This window comes from Ursus arctos, unplaced genomic scaffold (genome assembly GCF_023065955.2).
Source record: "Ursus arctos isolate Adak ecotype North America unplaced genomic scaffold, UrsArc2.0 scaffold_11, whole genome shotgun sequence".
NCBI classification, from domain to species: domain Eukaryota; kingdom Metazoa; phylum Chordata; class Mammalia; order Carnivora; family Ursidae; genus Ursus; species Ursus arctos.
Window position 1 is genome coordinate 14,513,585 of NW_026622775.1, and position 18,624 is coordinate 14,532,208.

Consider the following 18,624-nt stretch of genomic DNA (forward strand, 5'->3'; position numbering starts at 1 on the left):
CAGGTCTAGAGAGGCTAAGTAACTTCTTCAAAATCACATGACTAGTTAATGGCCAAACCAGAACTAAGAGCCAGGTCTCCCGATTACTACTCTTGGAGCTCCTGAAAATGACAAGGTGAATCTTTCATAGTGATTTCAATATAAATGGAAAAATATATATTTTACCTGAGTGAGTGATCATGTGACGTTTTAGCTGATTAGCTGAAATAAATTTCTTCATACATTCTTGACAATCAAATATCTCATGAATCTGCAAAAGGTTAAGTGGACAGTTAAGTCAACTGTCAAAGCCAAATAAATTAGAGCAAAAGTAAAAGTATGAACATACGGATAGCTGCTACTGCAATATCTATGTATTATAATTCAGCCCTAATTTGTTCACAGCGTCTCACATAATTGAAAATGCAATGAACATGTTACCAAGTAAAAACATATCATTAAAAGAAAATACAAGATTGGAGGGGCGCCTGGGTGGCTCAGTTGGTTAAGCGTCTGCCTTCCCCTCAGGTCATGATCCCAAGGTCCTGGGATGGAGCCCTGCATTGGGCTCCCTGCTCAGTGGGGTGGCTGCTTCTCCCTCTCCCTCTCCCACCCCACTCTCTCTCTCTCTCAAATAAATAAATAAAAATTTTTTAAAAAGAAAGAAAATATAAGATTGCAGCACGTTATTTAAATACGTTATATAGCTGACCGATTTTGTGCATATTAAATTTCTACACTCTGAAAAAAGTTATACCTAATTTAAATTACCTCTTTGTTATGCACAAATTTAGATTTGGAAATATGTAACCTATAGGTAGTAAGATTCCTTTTACAGTAGTCAAACTATTTTAAATTTAAATGTATATAGTACAGAACAAAACATTAATTACCATGAACGGCAAGAAGATATATGATTCTGAAAAACACTTAGCTCATGGTGAAATTCTTACATCAGTAAAAAGAAAAGCTCAAAAATCATAATAAGTAAGAAGAGGAGGAGCATAACTTTAGCAAACAACTGCTTAAATAATTATTACAACTGGATATTAAGTTTAGCTCTTTCCCGCCCAGACACTAAATCAGAGAAATCGTATGGGCGGTATGAAAAGTAGAGGCCCAGTTTACGATCAGAAACAGTGCACAAAGTTCTAAGAGGAATGTATCGCAAGAAGGCTTATATGAGACATACCAATCGCCCCAATGAACAACAGCATCACATTGTTTTGCCAAAGATTCAAAAACAGTGTTCGTGAAGTTATGTTTCTGTTTCAACCTCATGAAAGGTAGAGCTCACACTACTAAACACCAGACAAGCAAAAGCCCTTCCACAGAAAGCCAAGGTACTATGCTTATCCCTGCAGAGTAACTAGGGCCACTGCAGAGAGAAGTCAAGGCAGAGGACCATGAACTGGTAGAGCACTGAGAAAAGAGGGGAGCCCTGGGCTGTATCCTGGTGAACGGTCCTCTTGATCTCAGTGGCCATGGAAGAACTCAAGACAGAGAGAGTGAAAAGAGAGGACAAGGCAGGGAAACAAAAGCTAGGGCAAAGTTAACAGATCCCAGGTTTGCAGTCTGTGCCTTAATTCTATGCCCAGCCACATGGCAGGTCTGAGCCTACCTAGCCACGGTCTGCTTCTGTCAGACCTGATTCTTGGTGAGTTAGTAAACTCATTTGGGAAAAGCAGAGAAAAGATAGATAAACAAGGCAGAAGCAGAACGATGTCATTCCACGAGAGTCTGACTTCCATCTCCACTTACATATGGTGCCATCTAATCTCAGTCAATGAATATATGGAGTCCAGAGAGTTCTATGCTTCCTCAGAAAACAATGTGGGATCTGCGCAAGTACTTAGAAAGCAAGTACTACACAGTACGGGAGAAAAACTTTCAGCCTGAGCCATTTTAAAGACAGCCTCTTCAACCATCAAAGACCCTCACCATGGCTTTGATTGAACAACTATGTTTAAGGAGCAATGATATTTTGCAAAAAGTTTATTTAAAGATAGTATGAAGAGATTTATATTCTTAAGTTCTATGTTTCTGTGATATATGCCTTTTATAATAACAATATACCCTTAAAAAGCTGATTTGCCTTCTGAACTATACATAAATGAAAACATATATATTTTCATTTTAATATGAAATTTATATTAACATATTAAATTTTTAAAATTATTCATCCATATATAAAATGTTAACTGTTACATAAATACTGCAGTATAGTACCCATACTTGTTTACTTCATAAATCTAGCAGCTCCGGAAACATGAAATATTTTTAAAGGTTCAACTGAATTGATTTTCCATAATTACAAAATAGAATTTTCACTGTACACGAAAGCATTTTTGCATTGACTACCTTACTTACAATGAAAACTACAGGCCCGAGCTATTTTTAAAAATTCCAGAAAAGCTTAATAAAACAATCAGATTTCAAATGAAAATGACAGGTAATACCATTTATCTATGCCTAATGCTAAATAAAGCACAATTTTCAAAATGTCCCACTTACTAATTGATATGGAGGGTAATAACTTACAATTTGAAGTCCCTAATTAGATAATTTTCAAGAAGGATCATATGTCTTGTTGTAACATAGGATAATATATAGTAATGTAAGATACTATTCTAGACTGTAATATAATTTGGCATGTTCATAAAGCACCCTCTACTGGCAAGGGTAAATACTGCAACCAAACTCTATTAGACATTCAACATACCCAACTCATAAGAATAGAGTCAAAAATGGAAGTCAGTAAAAGCTGCCTATGGATTCAGAAAGGCTGTTAGAGGAGCTATGCTAGAATGGAGGAAGTGCTGCAGTGAGCTAATAAGTTATTAGCATTTTGCAGAGATAATTTGGGTGCTATGTTCTACCATCACCAGGTAGTATTTAGATCTGCCAAGATGTTCCTTGGGGAAAAGGTTCTTATATTATGAAAAAAATAAATGGAAAATAGAACATTTTTCAGAAATATGCCCCACAACCAACTTTGCTGAAACTTTCAATTTGGCAAAATCTTTAATTTGGTAAAATATCTTCAACTTCTTAAGATTTAAACAGATGAGAAATACATACAAGTACAAAGATATTTAGAAAATATCTATTCAATTGGATTTAATCTTTTGTCTCAGCCTAGGGTTCTTCTTCAGAAGCCATACTGGCGAAGTGAGCAATAGAAGTACTAAAATTGGAATGATACAGTGAAGATTAGCACGGTCCATGCACAAGAGTTACATACAAATTCTTCAAGTTCTCTATTTTTTAAACAATCCTATAAGAAAACTATTTGGAAAATGAAAAAAAAAAGTTTCATGGCACTTAGAGAAAATAATTAAAAGGCTCAGATCAGTTCCAAGTCACATTTAATAAAAGAAGAGAACAGAGACCCAATGTTACATGAAGTGTTAGAGACAGAAGAAGATGATGACACCCACTGTCCTCACTCTCAGTCCACTGTTCTGCTATTTCTCCCCGAGGATCGCAATCACCCAACATATGAAATAGAACCTTAAACATCTTAAACCCATGGCACGTGGCTAGAGCTACCAGACTGAGCGTCATATGAATTTTAAAGCCTGTCAGATTACTTTGGAATGTATCAATACACAGATAAAGAGAGCAATTAATTTTGTAAACCACTAGAAAAGTAAAATTCTACATTCACTAGTACCATCTCTTCTCTTCTTCGATATTAAATCACTGAAGGAAAATATTATGTGCTCCTAGATATTCTGACGAAACAATAACGTGAAATTAAAAAATAATCATTCATCTTTGTTATTACAATATAAGATAACATGATATGATATGAAGTTTTCTAGACTTCGCTATAATAAGAACAAAAATCTAAATTCTACTGTAGCTCTATTTTATTGTAAATTCTATTAACTGTTGTTAGGGTTAATAACTACTGTGTATTTTTCAGGTTAAATTTTCACATTAAAATAATTTAGCAATATTTATGCTTATTACAAAATGTATTAAATTTATTTTCTGCAAACATAATCATTCCTTCCTGCTAACAACACTTTGACATTCTTGTACGTTATTTTTAGTTCTTCAAAATAATAGAGCTCTTGGGGCACCTGGGTGGCACAGCGGTTGAGCATCTGCCTTCGGCTCAGGGCACGATCCCGGCGTTATGGGATCAAGCCCCACATCAGGCTCCTCCACTATGAGCCTGCTTCTTCCTCTCCCACTCCCCCTGCTTGTGTTCCCTCTCTCGCTGGCTGTCTCTATCTCTGTCAAACAAATAAATAAAATCTTAAAAAAAAAAAAAGTTAAAAAAAAATAATAGAGCTCTTGTCTTTGTTCTGCCAGACTTAACCATAATATGCATCCATTTTAATAGCTACGTGCCACAGCGGAGCACATTATAAATACACAAAACTGTATGTTTTCATCAAATATATGGTATTTCCTGAGCCAACAGCAACTGACAAAGCTTGAAACCAGGGTGAGGTATTGTACTGAAAAGTTCAACTAGACGTAACACTTTGCACTGGAGAATATTTCTACTAATTCTCAACGATAAACAACTCAAAATATATCTTTGCAAGAGCTTACTTTTCTGCACATCAGTCTTGCATTTTAGAATATGTTCGTATATAAATTAATGACAAAGCTCTGTATTTATAAATATAAAAAGCAACTAAAATTTTTCATGGCACACACTGTAAATGACTAAAAGATCTTATACTGTGATGAGCATTAATCTTTATCTTACTGACCTTTCTATGTTCCTGTAGGCTTGATGCTGAAGAACACTTTTTATTGCACACTGAACATATGAGCTTTTTCTTAGGATCTCCTAAAATTAAAATAAAATGCCAACATGATTTAAATGAGAATATTAGGAGGAGCATCAGACACAATGTTTCTAGGTGATATATAATTTCTGAAAACAGATATTTCCACTTCTTAACGTAAAATTCCAAAACTTTCAGTGTTACAGTTATATCCATTAAACTGCATTTTAAACCCTTTCTTTCTAACTTTGAAAAATATTCAGCATGATAAACCACTTTCCTCATAAATAAAATACGTCTTTCACCTTTCCATAAACTAATATAAAATTTTAAAAAGCACACTTCCATGAAAAATTTTACTTGAAACTAATCAGATGTGTTTATTAAAAAAATTAGATTTATTAACTCATAAGCTGATTTTGCTACTTGCTTTAAATTTTAACAGAATATTTCATTTAATCATCTGTGCTTTTAAGATGGAATTTATAGATTATTCTTTCCAGCACTAGATTCTTGCAAAATCTAGGAACATATACTTTCTCATAATAATAAAAAACAGAATAAAATAAAATCAAGTACAATAAAACATAATATTGGCATTCATATTAATATACAAATCAAAACAAGCCCAATTTTGTCTTCCTACATAGTGATTATAGTAGCTCATTTCATATTCCAAATTTCACAGTGGTTATAGAGATGAAGACTCAATAAAAAATTTTTTCAAATATGTTGTAATAATAGCACCATCTGCACTACCATAAATAACTGGAGTGCTTTTTCAATTTTTAGTTAATTAATTTCAAATATACAAAAGTAAACAAATAATATGAGGAACAACCATGTATGCATCACCTGCCCCAACAATGACAAATCCATGGCTATTCCTGCCCCAAACTCAACCCCATCTCGTCCCTTATTTATCTTTTATTTTGAAAACAATCCAAAACAAGTTAAAAAAAGTTTTACAAAATGATTTTATTTTATCATAGGACTGTGTTTATGAAAGAAAAACACTTTTAGAAAAAGAAAAATACGAATTTTTGTCTTATCCTTCAAGTTACTTATTTCATATAAGGCACTATTTTTAGCATGCTGAGTATTAGAGCCAAGAAAATTTTTCTTAGTGATTGACAAGTAATTTGGCTACTAAAGGAGAAAATTTTCCCAACAAAATGAGTATCTCTGTACATATAGACTGAATATGTGAGGGGCCAATGAGAAAGAATATTCCTTCTTTTCCAGCTCCCACTAGCTGGCATTTCCTTCCTCCAATCCATAATCTTTTATTGCTCTATCTCGTCCCTCATCCCAGCTGCTCCTTGAGACTAGACCCTAACCTTCCCGAAGAGGTAGGTCAGAGCCTGAGGGAGAGCGGAGAGAAAGAAGGGAGACATTCCCAACCACACCTCTTACTTTAGCTTCACCTTCCTGCCACTGTCCCTCCAGCTGGAATCATAAGCAGTACACCACACCCCACCCTTACTCTTCGACCTTCCCTCTCCTCCTCATGTCTTCTATTCTTCATCCTACAACTGAAATCCTAGCTCTTTTGAGAAAAAAAAATATTTTAAAAGCTTGTGATAATTTGCCTGAGAGTGCAAACAAATGTTATCTCCCATAAATACAAAATTTCTCGGTTTTAGCATCCACAGAATCTAAACAAAAGAAAAAAAAAGTGGATGTAGGTTCAGGAAGTCAGCCCCTTCACTTTCTCTGTTTCCTCCTGGGTAACTGTGAAGGTCCTCACCACTCTACCAGCTTCCCTAGGTTGAAGGACAGCAGCATCTACAAAGCCATACTAGACTTTATACTATTTTAGTTTTGCTATATTCAGGTAAGTCTGATTTTTGACTTTCAGATTCAACTTTCAAAAACATTAGGGAACACATTAAGAAGATATATGAGAAATTCATACAACTGTACTAAATACATAGTCACCTAAGTACTGTGAGTTTCAGTACAATATGGGTTAAGTATGCTTCCAGGCATTCTACAATCATGTGTGGATACTGCTTTGCTTGCTATTCTGAATGTGGAATATTCTTTCTCCAAATGTCTGTGTATCTCATAGAAGAAAGGGGAGAAACAAAAGAGGCGCTATGAATGAGAGACCGATTGTGTACTGATCCCAGCAAAAGGGAGTCAGAGTAACCTCTGACTAATACAGTACGTTCCATATTTTGTATGTTTCCACAACATAGAAATATAAAAAAAATTCCTTTTATAAATTATTTCCTACAAAGTCAGCATGAGTTTCCAGAATCAGTAATATTATAATATCCAAGGCCAATTACAAGAAGCCTCAAAGAAATTATGCTTATAGCACAGCCTGAAGCCCACATGCCCAATAACAAGAATGCAAGTTTCCAGAGCTTCAGCATGCATCTGGTTTTTTACTTAGTTCAGCAAAGTTAACTTTAAAAATGACATGAAAGATTTGTTATAATACATTGCAGACAAAGATGGAGAAAATTAAGAGCAGCATTTTAAACATGACAGTTTAAAAAAAAAAAAACTACGAAGACAAGTCTGTCAAAAAATTACGTTTGCCTTTTGTAAATATAGGGAAGGCCCAAGTGTAATGAATTCAGAAAAATGCCACCTTCCCTAATCAGCCATATATTTTTCAAAAGGAAAAAAAAGAAGTCAGAACACTGTAAAGTCCTACTGATACCATCCTGAAGCTGTATTTTGCAAGGCCATACTTCCTGCCACTTAGACCTTTCATATAGAGCTCAGACTTAATAGGAGGCCCAAACAGGGATGCAAAGTGGGAGCCAGTAGTCACACTCCTACTAACTTCTACATAACTTTAACATTAAAGGTGATACTTTTTGGACAATGAACAGAGGATACGGAAGCTGAGTACTGGTTATCCTGTTCTCGTGAATGTGAGACGAAACAAGACAGGGGAAGAGAAATCCACTTTCCCCATATCCAGAAAGACAACGTTCCACACATTTCCCAGAAGCCAAGGGCAAATGTAAATACATGAGAAAAGAGTAGGTACAGGCGGATATGAGGAGTTCAACGAACGTCGGCCTCCTTTAAGGAAAAGACACTGAGGAAGTGAAAAGTTAACTCTGACGATACAGCCATCTGTTCGACTCCGCGCAATAGATTCGATCCCTAAACCTAAATACATTTACCATGTGCTAAACAGATACAATCTAAGGGACAGTCAAATGTTGTATTTGTTTTATTGTTTAGCTGGCCATTAGAAAGAATTCAAATAGTATCTGCTTTCTTAATCCAAATACATTCAATTCCCAAGTCAAAATGCAGTAAGTAATTTTCTCCAATATAGGAGAAGTATAAATTTAAAAAATGGAATTTTACTGTAAAAACATGAAGGTACAAGAGCATCATTTAAGAGTTTTACAATATATCTCCTTAAAGAGAAACTTCGTATTTCACCTTTAAATTGTTATTTAAAATTATTAATTCTTAATATACCTGCCTACCAAGCTCCAGTAGGTTCCAGCTTAGGTTTCCAGCTATGATTACTTCAGACATAAGAAAAATGACCAATACTGCTGAAATCAACTTGAAAAAGAAATAATGTTCAGTGAAAGAAAAAAGTCCACTGCCAGAGCTCCACATCTGTGCGAGTCCGATGGAAAAGCAAGCTCTCTCCTTGAGAGCAAGAATTAAAAACAGATCACTGCAGCCTGGGGAGAGGAGGCCCCTTTAAAAACGACCCTGTAGGAAATTCTCACCAGCATGGACGTTTTCCTGGTGTCTTCTGAGGGCATCCCTGCTCTTCAGCCTCTTCCCACAGCTGTCGGCCTTGCACACAAACCTGGCGTCTCCCCGGCAGGTCTCCTGGTGCTGCTCAAAACTACAAGACAGCCAGGCAAGGGGAAAAGGGAGAAGAGATGGTAAAGCCATACCTAATTCTTCCATCGCGGCAGGCTTTTGCAATGCATGCTCTCTAGCAGAGTTTCTGGGTCGTTTCATGCATTACCTGGGCAGGTAAAAAGGAAAGCACTTAAATTCCCACGGCAGCCCTGTGATACTAAGTCACTACGGAGCGTGGAAAGCACGCATGCTAAAAATGACCCGCAACCAGAAAACAGCCATCTGAGAACTCAGACACAAAACCTCGATGCTGAACTGAAGGAAGAACTGCAGGAAGAGCACTGAAAACTCCGTGAAGAATCCTTCAGACTGCTTTTCGCCGGGCACTGAAGAACACTGAGGGGAAACAGGAAAAAAAGAAACAAAAAGAAATAAAGACTGGAAGTGTGAGACAAAAACTTACGAAAATCCCTCCAATTTCAATAAAATCATGTTTGTGATCTCTGTTTTCATTCTGTCTTTTGCCCTTTAAAACTTTCAGTAGTACCTAATTTAACTATAAGACCCAGCTCAGCAAAAACTATCTTTGGTGTGGATTCAATAAAAGCTGACTAGACTACAGTTTTCAAGTCTATTCACTAAAATGGATACAGCCCTTGCTTTTTTTTCAAGAACCTATAACAGAATTTCCAAATGTTTAATCTCTTGCTATTATAAAAGTTTTAAGTGTAAGTTTTGAGCAGAAATTTGTCATCTCAAATTTCATAAGCAAAGTGGATGCATGTAATATATGAAAATTGTCTTAATATAAAATATAGCATGTTGCAGAATTTTACTTTAATTAATAAAAAATGAAACAGTAAGTCTGTATTAAAGATTTCTTGCTCATATACAAGGTGGCATTTTTAAAATAAAAATACATGTATCTACCTTCTCACTTTTAATAACTCATGAGACTGTAAAATATTTAAGCAAAAAGATAACTTCAGATGCTGTTAATATGAAGTCAAAATAATAAAGGGTACAGAGCCAAGAGGTAGGATCATTGAATCCACCTTAATGTCATATACCATACCTATTCATCGTTAAATTGTTCTTCCTAAGTTGTTATGAAATAAACAGTGCTTCTTTTCTAAAAAGTTCCTGTTTTCTTTATACTCTGAACTTTCCATTTCTTAAACTTTTCTTTTACTGATTTCAGAGGGAATTTCAAATGTAGACAACTGAAACTTGATCTGTGACCTCAGAGCACTAAGTTTTGCATAACTGAATTTCAGCTTAGTAAACCAATGAGCTTGATATTTAAAGGCAAGCAATTAACTGAACAAAGACTTATTAGCATAAACAATGCTCACTTGTTGAAGTTCATAAGAATTCATATGAAACATTCATAAGAATGTTTCAAAAATCAACATAACTATACTAAAAAAAGATAAGTTAATGACAATGACAACATACAATGTTTACTTTCTTCCCCCCCAACTCCGTCTCTCTCTCTTTCTCACACACACACACACACACAGACACACGCACACACACGCCCACGTGCACACGTACACATACATGCACAGGTTAGAAACTATAAAACAAATCAAATGGAATAGTTAAAAAAGTGTTAGCTCATAATTTTAGATATTCTTTGCTGTACGCACTGTCTTTGCAAAGCCTGCTTAACTGGGAATTTCTTCCCACAGCTCTTGCACTGAAATTCTTTCTCCTCGGTCGGTTTCTGGTGCAAGGTCTGAAGATGCTCAGCACGAATTTCCTCACTGGTAAAACTCGAGTCACACTGGGGACAAGCATAGTCCTCTTTACAGCCAAGGCGATCTGCACGTTTACAAGGAAACAGATTTATAAGACAAAAATTAAGAGCCAAGAACTCAGTTTTATCCTCATTTTTAAAATCAAAATTAATTGTTTAATAGTATCAGGATAGTAAATGCTTATTATCTCTGCGAGTATTAATAATGTTGTTCATGAAAAATAATAGGAAGTGTTACTAGGGAGAAATATATGATCTTTTAATTCATTTCTCTGGTTTCAGCAAACTATAAAATCAAAATCAATTTTTAATTTACCCTATAAGGTTCACTTTTCGCATCAAAGAGTTATTACAAATGTTGAACGAGAAAGCAAGTTTTCCCTGAAAAGGGTCATCTTGAGTTCACTGAGTGCACAAAGAGAAAAAAATCCAACCAAGGCAAACAATGTGGAATCACCAAGGGGAATCTCACAAAATGTGAAAAAGACCAAGGTCATAAAAACAGCACTCATTACGGCAGGTGTAGTAAGGCTCTACAGCGTCTCTGGCTTGTCCGTCCCTATGGACTGCCACAGCTCCACCCAAACTTCTCAAAGTGTGCTATTTACATGACAGATTTTTTTCTGATTATTAAATAAGATGAGACTTAGAAAATTTAGAAAATATGAAGAAAATGAAAATGATCAATAATCCCATAAGGAAGAGACAATCACTTAATATATTCTCAAGTCTGATTTGTCTTTTGTCTATTCACATTTTAGGCACAGTCTAACCACATTTATGATCATACTTTTTATGCAATTTCATCTGTTGCTCTTTTTGTTCATTTAACATTTTCTCAATTCAAAAAAAAATACAAGTTACCATATTTATTTAACTAAACTCTCCATTGTTTGACATTTGAGTGGATTTTCTGTTTCTTTTGTGTTGCGGGTTTGTTGTTTTGTGTTTTATTGGGGGGGTTCCTTTATTAAATAAAAAATGATTTCTAAAATAAAAATAGCAATAATGTCAATAATATAAGTACCTGATTCATATGTTTTAAAAATCTATTTAAGTTTCTGTTGATTATTTTTACAAAAGTAATGGAATTTGATATTTGTTAATATCAATAATAGAGAAAATCAGAGTGATAAGAGATAAGCAGGAGACACAGTTTTTAAGCTAAAATAGTGGACACAAAAATAACATGGCCAGGCGGGGCATTAAAAAAGTCATAGGGAATGTAGTCAGTAACATTGTAATTCACATAAATAAATAAATACTCCTGGAAAAGTAAACACAGAATACTACAGAAATAATTCCCATCACCCAAAGTCTGAAATTCAAAACAGCAAAATGCGTATTTGAAAGATAGAACAGAAAGCCTGTCCTCATCTTCCCCTTAAATAATCCAACTAAAATAAAGAAACAGAACCATAAGCTAGCAATGCTGGGAATGCTTATACTTCCTCAGCTGGTAACATACAGTTACAATGGGAAATTCTTAGGAAAGACATCACTACCGTGGTGACTAAAGAAACTAGTGTCACTTCTGAAATGGCTTTGCTACACAAAATGAAAAAATACCCTATGGTAAATTTCAGCCTGTTACAAAATGTGACTACCTATCACATCGTTCATATTTCTTTCAAACCCCATGAGGAGTAAAACACAACATAACAGAAACAAGTCCCAATAATAATTGATTATTCCCCAGCAGATGGCAAACAAGCGACATCTCCGGATTGTAGGACGTCTCTAAGCAGGTCAGACCCACAGTCAACACACTGTTTTTGGTTACCCAACTGAAACAACCTAACAGTCCTGCAGCCCTCTACAATCAGAACAGGAAGTGATTTCCAGAAGCTCCAGATTCTCCAAGGATCTCTAACAAGAGGGAGGCCCAGGAATAATCCCATAGGGTCCATCCAGCGGCGTCCTCTGTACCCCTCTGCACTTGCCCTTCCCCAGGTGCAGATGAGAACATAAAGTCTCAAAGAGTTAGTGACTTGCTCCGTTACAAGACTGACTAGTGGAAGATTCAGGGCTGGAGTACAGAATTCCTCATTACTTGCCACCCCACCATACCAGGGAGAGCAGCAGGAGCCAGGAGCTGGCGCTGACCTTAGCAATCCCACAGGGTACATCTACCACCCACGCCCAGCATTCTCCTCCTGCTGGAAGACAGATGGGGCTTACAGCCGGATATCCTCTGAGAGTAGTTTTGACAAAATAACCATTTTGACAACACCGTATTATAATGCGACTATAATTCCACCACAGTTCAAACTGTATTTCTCCTACAACTTCTGTTCTCTCAGATCACCAGTTGGAGGCAATACCTTTTCTGCCAGCTGTTGATTGTCCTTTAGAATTTTTAACTTCCCCTTCTTTGATCATTGTCATAATTTGCTGTTCTTCCTCATCGGCCTCCATGTCACTGTCCAGGTAGCCAATCAGAAGCTCTGTATCTGTTTCTATATCTTCAATTGCCAAATAGAAAATGTTTTCTCCTTCCTGAGACAAAATTAAAAAATACGCTGTTGTATGACAAATATATCTTGATAATTTTTAAAATGTTGAACCATTTGTTTCTAATAGTAATTAAGAAATCATTTTAAGATACATTGAGTACCATGTGCCCATTAAAAGTTACTATTCATTTTTTTGTAACTCCAACAGATCTGGATACTGAAAAAGGAAACTGACAATATTCAGTCACCTAGCAAATAAAATACGAATATATATTACAGATAGTCACATTTATATATAACAAATGAAAGTCTAATTATTTAGATTTCTAAAAGTGAATTTCACATTGTTAATTTGCCTAATGCAGTAACACCTTGTGGAGGTCTGTAAATGCAGTAAAAAGAAATTTCTTAAGTAATGGTGTCATTTCCCCACCCATAGAACAATATGCTATCAATGACCTAATTATGATTAATTTTAAATCCAAAACTGGAAGGAAAAAAAACTTTCAAGTTATAACATAAGCCAGAGGAACAGCAAACGAACCCTAAAAGAATTTCCAAAAACCTGGACCAGAGTAGAAAAAAGACCAGGCACCTGAGAGGTTCAAAGAATTGACTGAATCATCATGTGTACCTAAATTTCACTAAAATGACAGGAGAGCTGAAAAGAAAGGAAGTTCCACTATCAACACACCAAAATTTTTTTAGAAAATTCTAGAAGGTTAGAAATCAGGGTTGAAATGATAGATAGCTATTGCAGAAGAAATTTCAACCCATAACAGACACAAGAAAAATGTTACAAAGAAGAACCTACTTCCCAAGGAAACCCCACAGAAACTTCACACTTGGAATGAACTGGTACAAAAAGCCCCTCTGGGCCTTCGGCCAATCACCAGGGAGGCCAGAACTGGGGCTGCTTAGCTCGCTGTCCCCAGGAGAAACACCCAGAATTGCTGTCTTTTACATAGATGAGGATTTGTTCTGGGAGGGCTCCTAGTTTGGCTGCTAAGGATAAAGAGAAGCAAAGCATAGTCTGAATTTATTGAACCTTGGTGGTAGGCAAGGGGAGGGAAGGACAAGGACAATAAGCTCCACCAAGGAGTGAAATTCAATAGGGGAGAGAACACAGAACAAAGCCTTCTCTCCCTTGGCATTATTACCACACTCTTGTTAAGGAGGAGGAGACAAAGGAGGAGGGGGAAGAGGTAAGGTGAGTGGGAGAAGGGAGGAAGAGGAACGTGTAAATGCGTGTATGTGTGTGTTTATGTATTATACACAAGCAGAACTCTTGCGAAAAGTTGGAAAAATATGCATCAAACTGTTATACAGTTATCTTTTGGAGGCTGGGAGAAAAAGTAGTCTATATTCAATACTGTTTTAGGTTTTTTTTGTTTTTGTTTTTACAATGAACAGAATATTTGTAATTTTTAAAACAATATATATTAGAAAATTCCATGAAAGAGACAGAAATGATCATATTCATCATTTCTGGGCAAGAAAGGCATGATGCAAAAGTTCAAAGCATGGAAGCAAATCTAACCATCAGCTACAGTTAATTAAAGGATCTTTCTATAATATTTAGAGCATCCTGGGAAGTTCTTTGAATTTCAAACCTCCAGAAACTATAAAAAGTTATTTCTAATTAAGAACACAATTAACTTCTATACAATTGTTACTCTTTGTGCAACAAAAATAAACAAAAAACAATGTAGATGCTCAGCAAAAGAGAGGTCTCTTTTTAAATTAATTTGGAAGTAGTAATTTCCAAGGTTTGGAAACCACTTGCCAAGAGTTACCCAAAGCAACAAAGGACTCATCTAATGAAGATTTCAGAGAATAATCATAAATCTTAGTGCTTATGTGATCAATATCTAAGAAATTTAATTGAAATGTCTTTCCAGAATATTAATCATCAATATTGTGATGACCTTCATAGCACCAAGAAAAGATAATAATTTTTAATTTAAAACACGATAACATTAACTTAAACTGCAATCATAAGATACAGCATGCCTATTTAGGGACTCCATAAGAAAAAAAAAATTAATATGCCAGTTAAAACCTCAATTCAATAAAAGTAATAGCATTATAGCCACCAAGGAACCAACTACATGCTTTGTCTGTAGGCCAAGATATGGGAAGAAGAGGAATGCCATTACGGGTATTACTCCCATCTACTTATTTAATAGAAATATACAGATACCTTTCTACATATAATTCCTACCCTTACCCAGACCAAGAGTCTCTTCCCTTTCATTTGCTACCACAATAGTTTTAAGAAGTATCCTCTTAAATTGCTTCTTTCCCTACAATTCACTAATTTAATCACATAACAACTCTTCATTATATTGTTCTCCTTCTTCAAAACCTCCCATTGCTAGAACCTGCGAGATTCCTAATCTCTGGAACTCTCTTGAGCTCCTCAGGCAATATTCCTCACCTGTAGGCGCACCCCCAGGCCCAATTTCATGCCCTTTGGCAAGACGGATTTAAAGGGTGTTGACCCAAAGTCCTGAGACTCAGCATCAACTCCGTGTTGTCATTCACCTGGCTCTGACCTTGTGTTCCAGCTCTGATGACTGTTTTAATAGTTTGATCCTGAAATTTACTTATTATGGCCATCACTTCCGGTCATCAGGTTTGTGGCTTGTTCCCCTTAACAACATTCCCTTCATAAGAGAATCACTCCTTACATTTACATGTTAGGGTTTAGCACCTTCCTGGACTCTGCCTGGGGTCTAGGGTCCTGCTTATGGTTCCTGTTATGGGCTCCTGGTGATTTTGCTGGAAAATGCTCGAGCTGGGAACACCTGGGTCTCTCAGTCAGTTGAGGTCAGACTCTTGGTTTCCACTCATGTCACAATCTGGGGGTCTGGGATTGAGGCCCCACATTGGACTTTGTGCTCAGCATAGAGTCTGCTTGTCCCTCTCCCTCCTTCTCTGTTCCTTCCCCTGCTCATGTTCTCGCTCTCAAATAAATAAATAAAATCTTTTTAAAAAATGCTTCAGCTGAAAGAAGGCTGTTCAACATGATGATCTGTTCAAAAGCAAATATTCCTTTTTGTAAAAAGATTTATTTATTTATTTTAGAGGGAGAGAGAGAGAGAGAGCACATGCGCACACCAGCAGGGGGAGGAGCAGATGGCAGAGGGAGAGAGAATCTTCAAGCAGACTCCACTCTGAGCTCACAGCCCCACAGGAGGGGGCGATGATCTCACAACCCAATATCATGACCTGAGCCAAAACCAAGAGTCCCACGCTTTACAAACTGAGCTACCCAGGCGCCCCAAAAGCAAATAGTCCTCAGCCAGTGGTTTTCATTGTGTTGGCAATCAGGATACAACATAGAGTGAGTGGTTTTACAATTGTTATCCATCTCTTGCATTACTGTCCATCATTCTGAATTTGTTATTTCTTAGTCTTGTTTCATGTTGCTTTATTTGTATATGGCATTCAGCTATTTCTACTGCAAGCTGTTTATACATCAAAAAGCTACAGTAGTCTAAATCTCCAACAATAGAAGATGGAATAAATTAAGTGCCTAGCTATTGGTTTTAAAATTTACCAAATGTAATTTTTATAGGCAAAAATATATATGGCACCAATGTGCCCCACAAAGAAAAAGATATCAACAAACATGTTAACAGAGCTTATTTCTAAGTAGAGGTAATTGTTAAGTATTTTGCAGAGTCTTCTTCTGTTAGTCCATACGTTAAAATTTTTCTAGAATTAACAGGTGTTACTTTTGTAGTGAAAGAAAACAAGAAATAATATAAACAGACCTGGTTCTCTGACACTGGGAAGTGGTACCGCATAGTGACAAAACAGCACAGGCTTTGGGCTGTTCAAAGTCTTTCTGCAGTTAATTGGCTGTGTAACTGTGCAAACAGCTTAATCTCTCAAACCACCAGTTTCTTCATTTGCAAGATGAAGAAAATAACAGTGCTTATCTCATAGGCCGGTTGTAAGGATTAAAAGTGAGAATATTTGTAAAATCTGGTAAGGTGCCTGGCATATGGTAAGCAAGCATTCGTGAATGGCAGCTGCTATGATGATGATGATGGTGATGATGATGGGGGTGATGATGATGATTACTATTACTATTATCATGATATAAAACTTGAAAACCAGTGGTTAAAATATTCCTTTTTCTCAAAATTTATTTCAACCCAACTGCCACATAAATTTGCTATGACAATGCTGCCTTTGACTAAATCTCATTTGGCTAAATTGCTCTCAACCAAAATATAATTCAATTCCACTGACTGCCTACCAGAGCTCTCTCTGAATTGCTTTGGATTTCTGGTTGTCACGCTCTGTTCTCTTGTTAATATGCTAATGCGTCACTCCGGTTTGGCCGTCCGATCCCAGTCACTGGTCTGAACTATACCTAACGTGACCAGCCATCTGCTTTGCCTGCAACTGAGGAGTTTCCCAGGACATGGGGATTTCACAGCCAAAACTGAGAGTCCTGAGCAAACCAGGACAGTTGGTCACCCTAACTGCACCCATCATGTTCTCCAAAACCACATTCTAAACTCTACTTAAGAGTTCCTACCAATAATGTTGGCTGGGTCCATCCCCCAATCTCCAGCCCCCACTCAGGGTTTTTAACCTATAGAACCAGTCATATCCCCAAATACGGCTCCAAAGGCTTATCAAATCAACTCCTATAATCTGAGCCCACTTTGTCCTCTCATCTTCAACTACCCTTCAAACGAACCTACTTCTTATTCTTCTGTCCAACTGGTATACTTCCTCTCAGAAAACACTGGCCTCGTTCCTGCCTTAGTACAATTGCAAAGATGCCACCTGGCCTCCCTGTTTCAACTCCTCAGCATCATCTGAGGCACAGCTCATTTTCATCCTTCTCCATGAAACCTTCTCTAATCTACTAAATGCATGTAGGCTCCAGGCATTTCCTCTATATAAAATGCCTTAACTTTATTGGGCACTTATAATTTATTTCTGTGGTTTTTGTCATTTAATTCATATGATCAGTCAAATTCTAATATGTGTTGATCTCGTCTTCCCAAAGATAATTTCCTCAAGGCAGGAAACAAGAATTACCATGTGTCGCCCACAGCATAAGTTGTACTCATAACAGTTGCTCAACATTTTACAAATAATGAGTAGTAAAAAAGAATACTAAAATGCTTGTGTCTATAGAAGAAAAGCACTTATTAGTAAAAAAGTTTACAGATACTTTCCTTTATTTGCCTTTAGTGGTAGGCTATTATAATAAAGCAAGTCACAGATACTGGTGACTTGGGAGGATTATGGCAGGGAAATAATGGAGATGGTGAGAAGTATTAAGTATGATCCAAAGAGAAAGCAGATGCTATTTCCTGACAGAATGTACATGCAGTGTGAAAGCAGAAGGGTCGAGGATGAGTCTGGGGTGTTACAGTTTTCCCTCAAGCATTCACAGATGTTACTCTATTAAATAACAATTCTTCTTAAGGTTCAAAATAAAACACCAACTTCAGATTTTTGTTGTGAATCTGTATCTTCTCTGTATATGTAAATATATTTTCATGTGGTCCTTCACTCAGGTGCCCAAGATATTACCCAATTCAGCCATTTTTTAAAAGATTTTACTTATTTATTTGAGGTAGAAAGAGCGAGAGAGAGTGAGCACAAGCTGGGGGGGTGGGGCAGAGGGAGAGGGAGAAGCAGGTTCCCCGCTGAGCAGGGAGTTGGATGCGGGGCTCGATCCCTAGAATCATGACCCGAGCCGAAGGCAGATGCTTAACCAACTGAGCCACCCAGGCGCCCCGAATGCAGCCACTGTTAAAGTTAATTACTATTCTTCAACAAATCTGCAAAGTAAGAGTCGTTCATAATCCCCAATCGAAAAAAAAGTTAT

The 18,624-nt window shown here is 36.6% G+C and overlaps 1 protein-coding gene and 1 non-coding gene across 5 annotated transcripts in view; one reads left to right on the forward strand and one right to left on the reverse strand.

Annotated features, from left to right (window-relative positions):
- PRDM5 (PR/SET domain 5) overlaps positions 1-18,624 on the reverse strand; it is a 194,077-nt gene that overhangs the window by 91,634 nt on the left and 83,819 nt on the right. For all 4 annotated transcript variants that reach the window (XM_026499257.4, XM_026499258.4, XM_048212274.2 and 1 more), the window contains 6 exons: positions 12,624-12,798; positions 10,190-10,364; positions 8,841-8,933; positions 8,456-8,577; positions 4,716-4,795; positions 166-250 (listed from right to left, as the gene is read on the reverse strand). In XM_026499257.4, the coding sequence (XP_026355042.1) occupies positions 166-250; positions 4,716-4,795; positions 8,456-8,577; positions 8,841-8,933; positions 10,190-10,364; positions 12,624-12,798 (730 nt within the window). The remainder of the gene's footprint in view (positions 1-165; positions 251-4,715; positions 4,796-8,455; positions 8,578-8,840; positions 8,934-10,189; positions 10,365-12,623; positions 12,799-18,624) is intronic.
- LOC113255843 (U6 spliceosomal RNA) lies at positions 3,138-3,249 on the forward strand. The gene has a single exon (XR_003316464.2). It is a non-coding gene; the product is annotated as a U6 spliceosomal RNA (small nuclear RNA).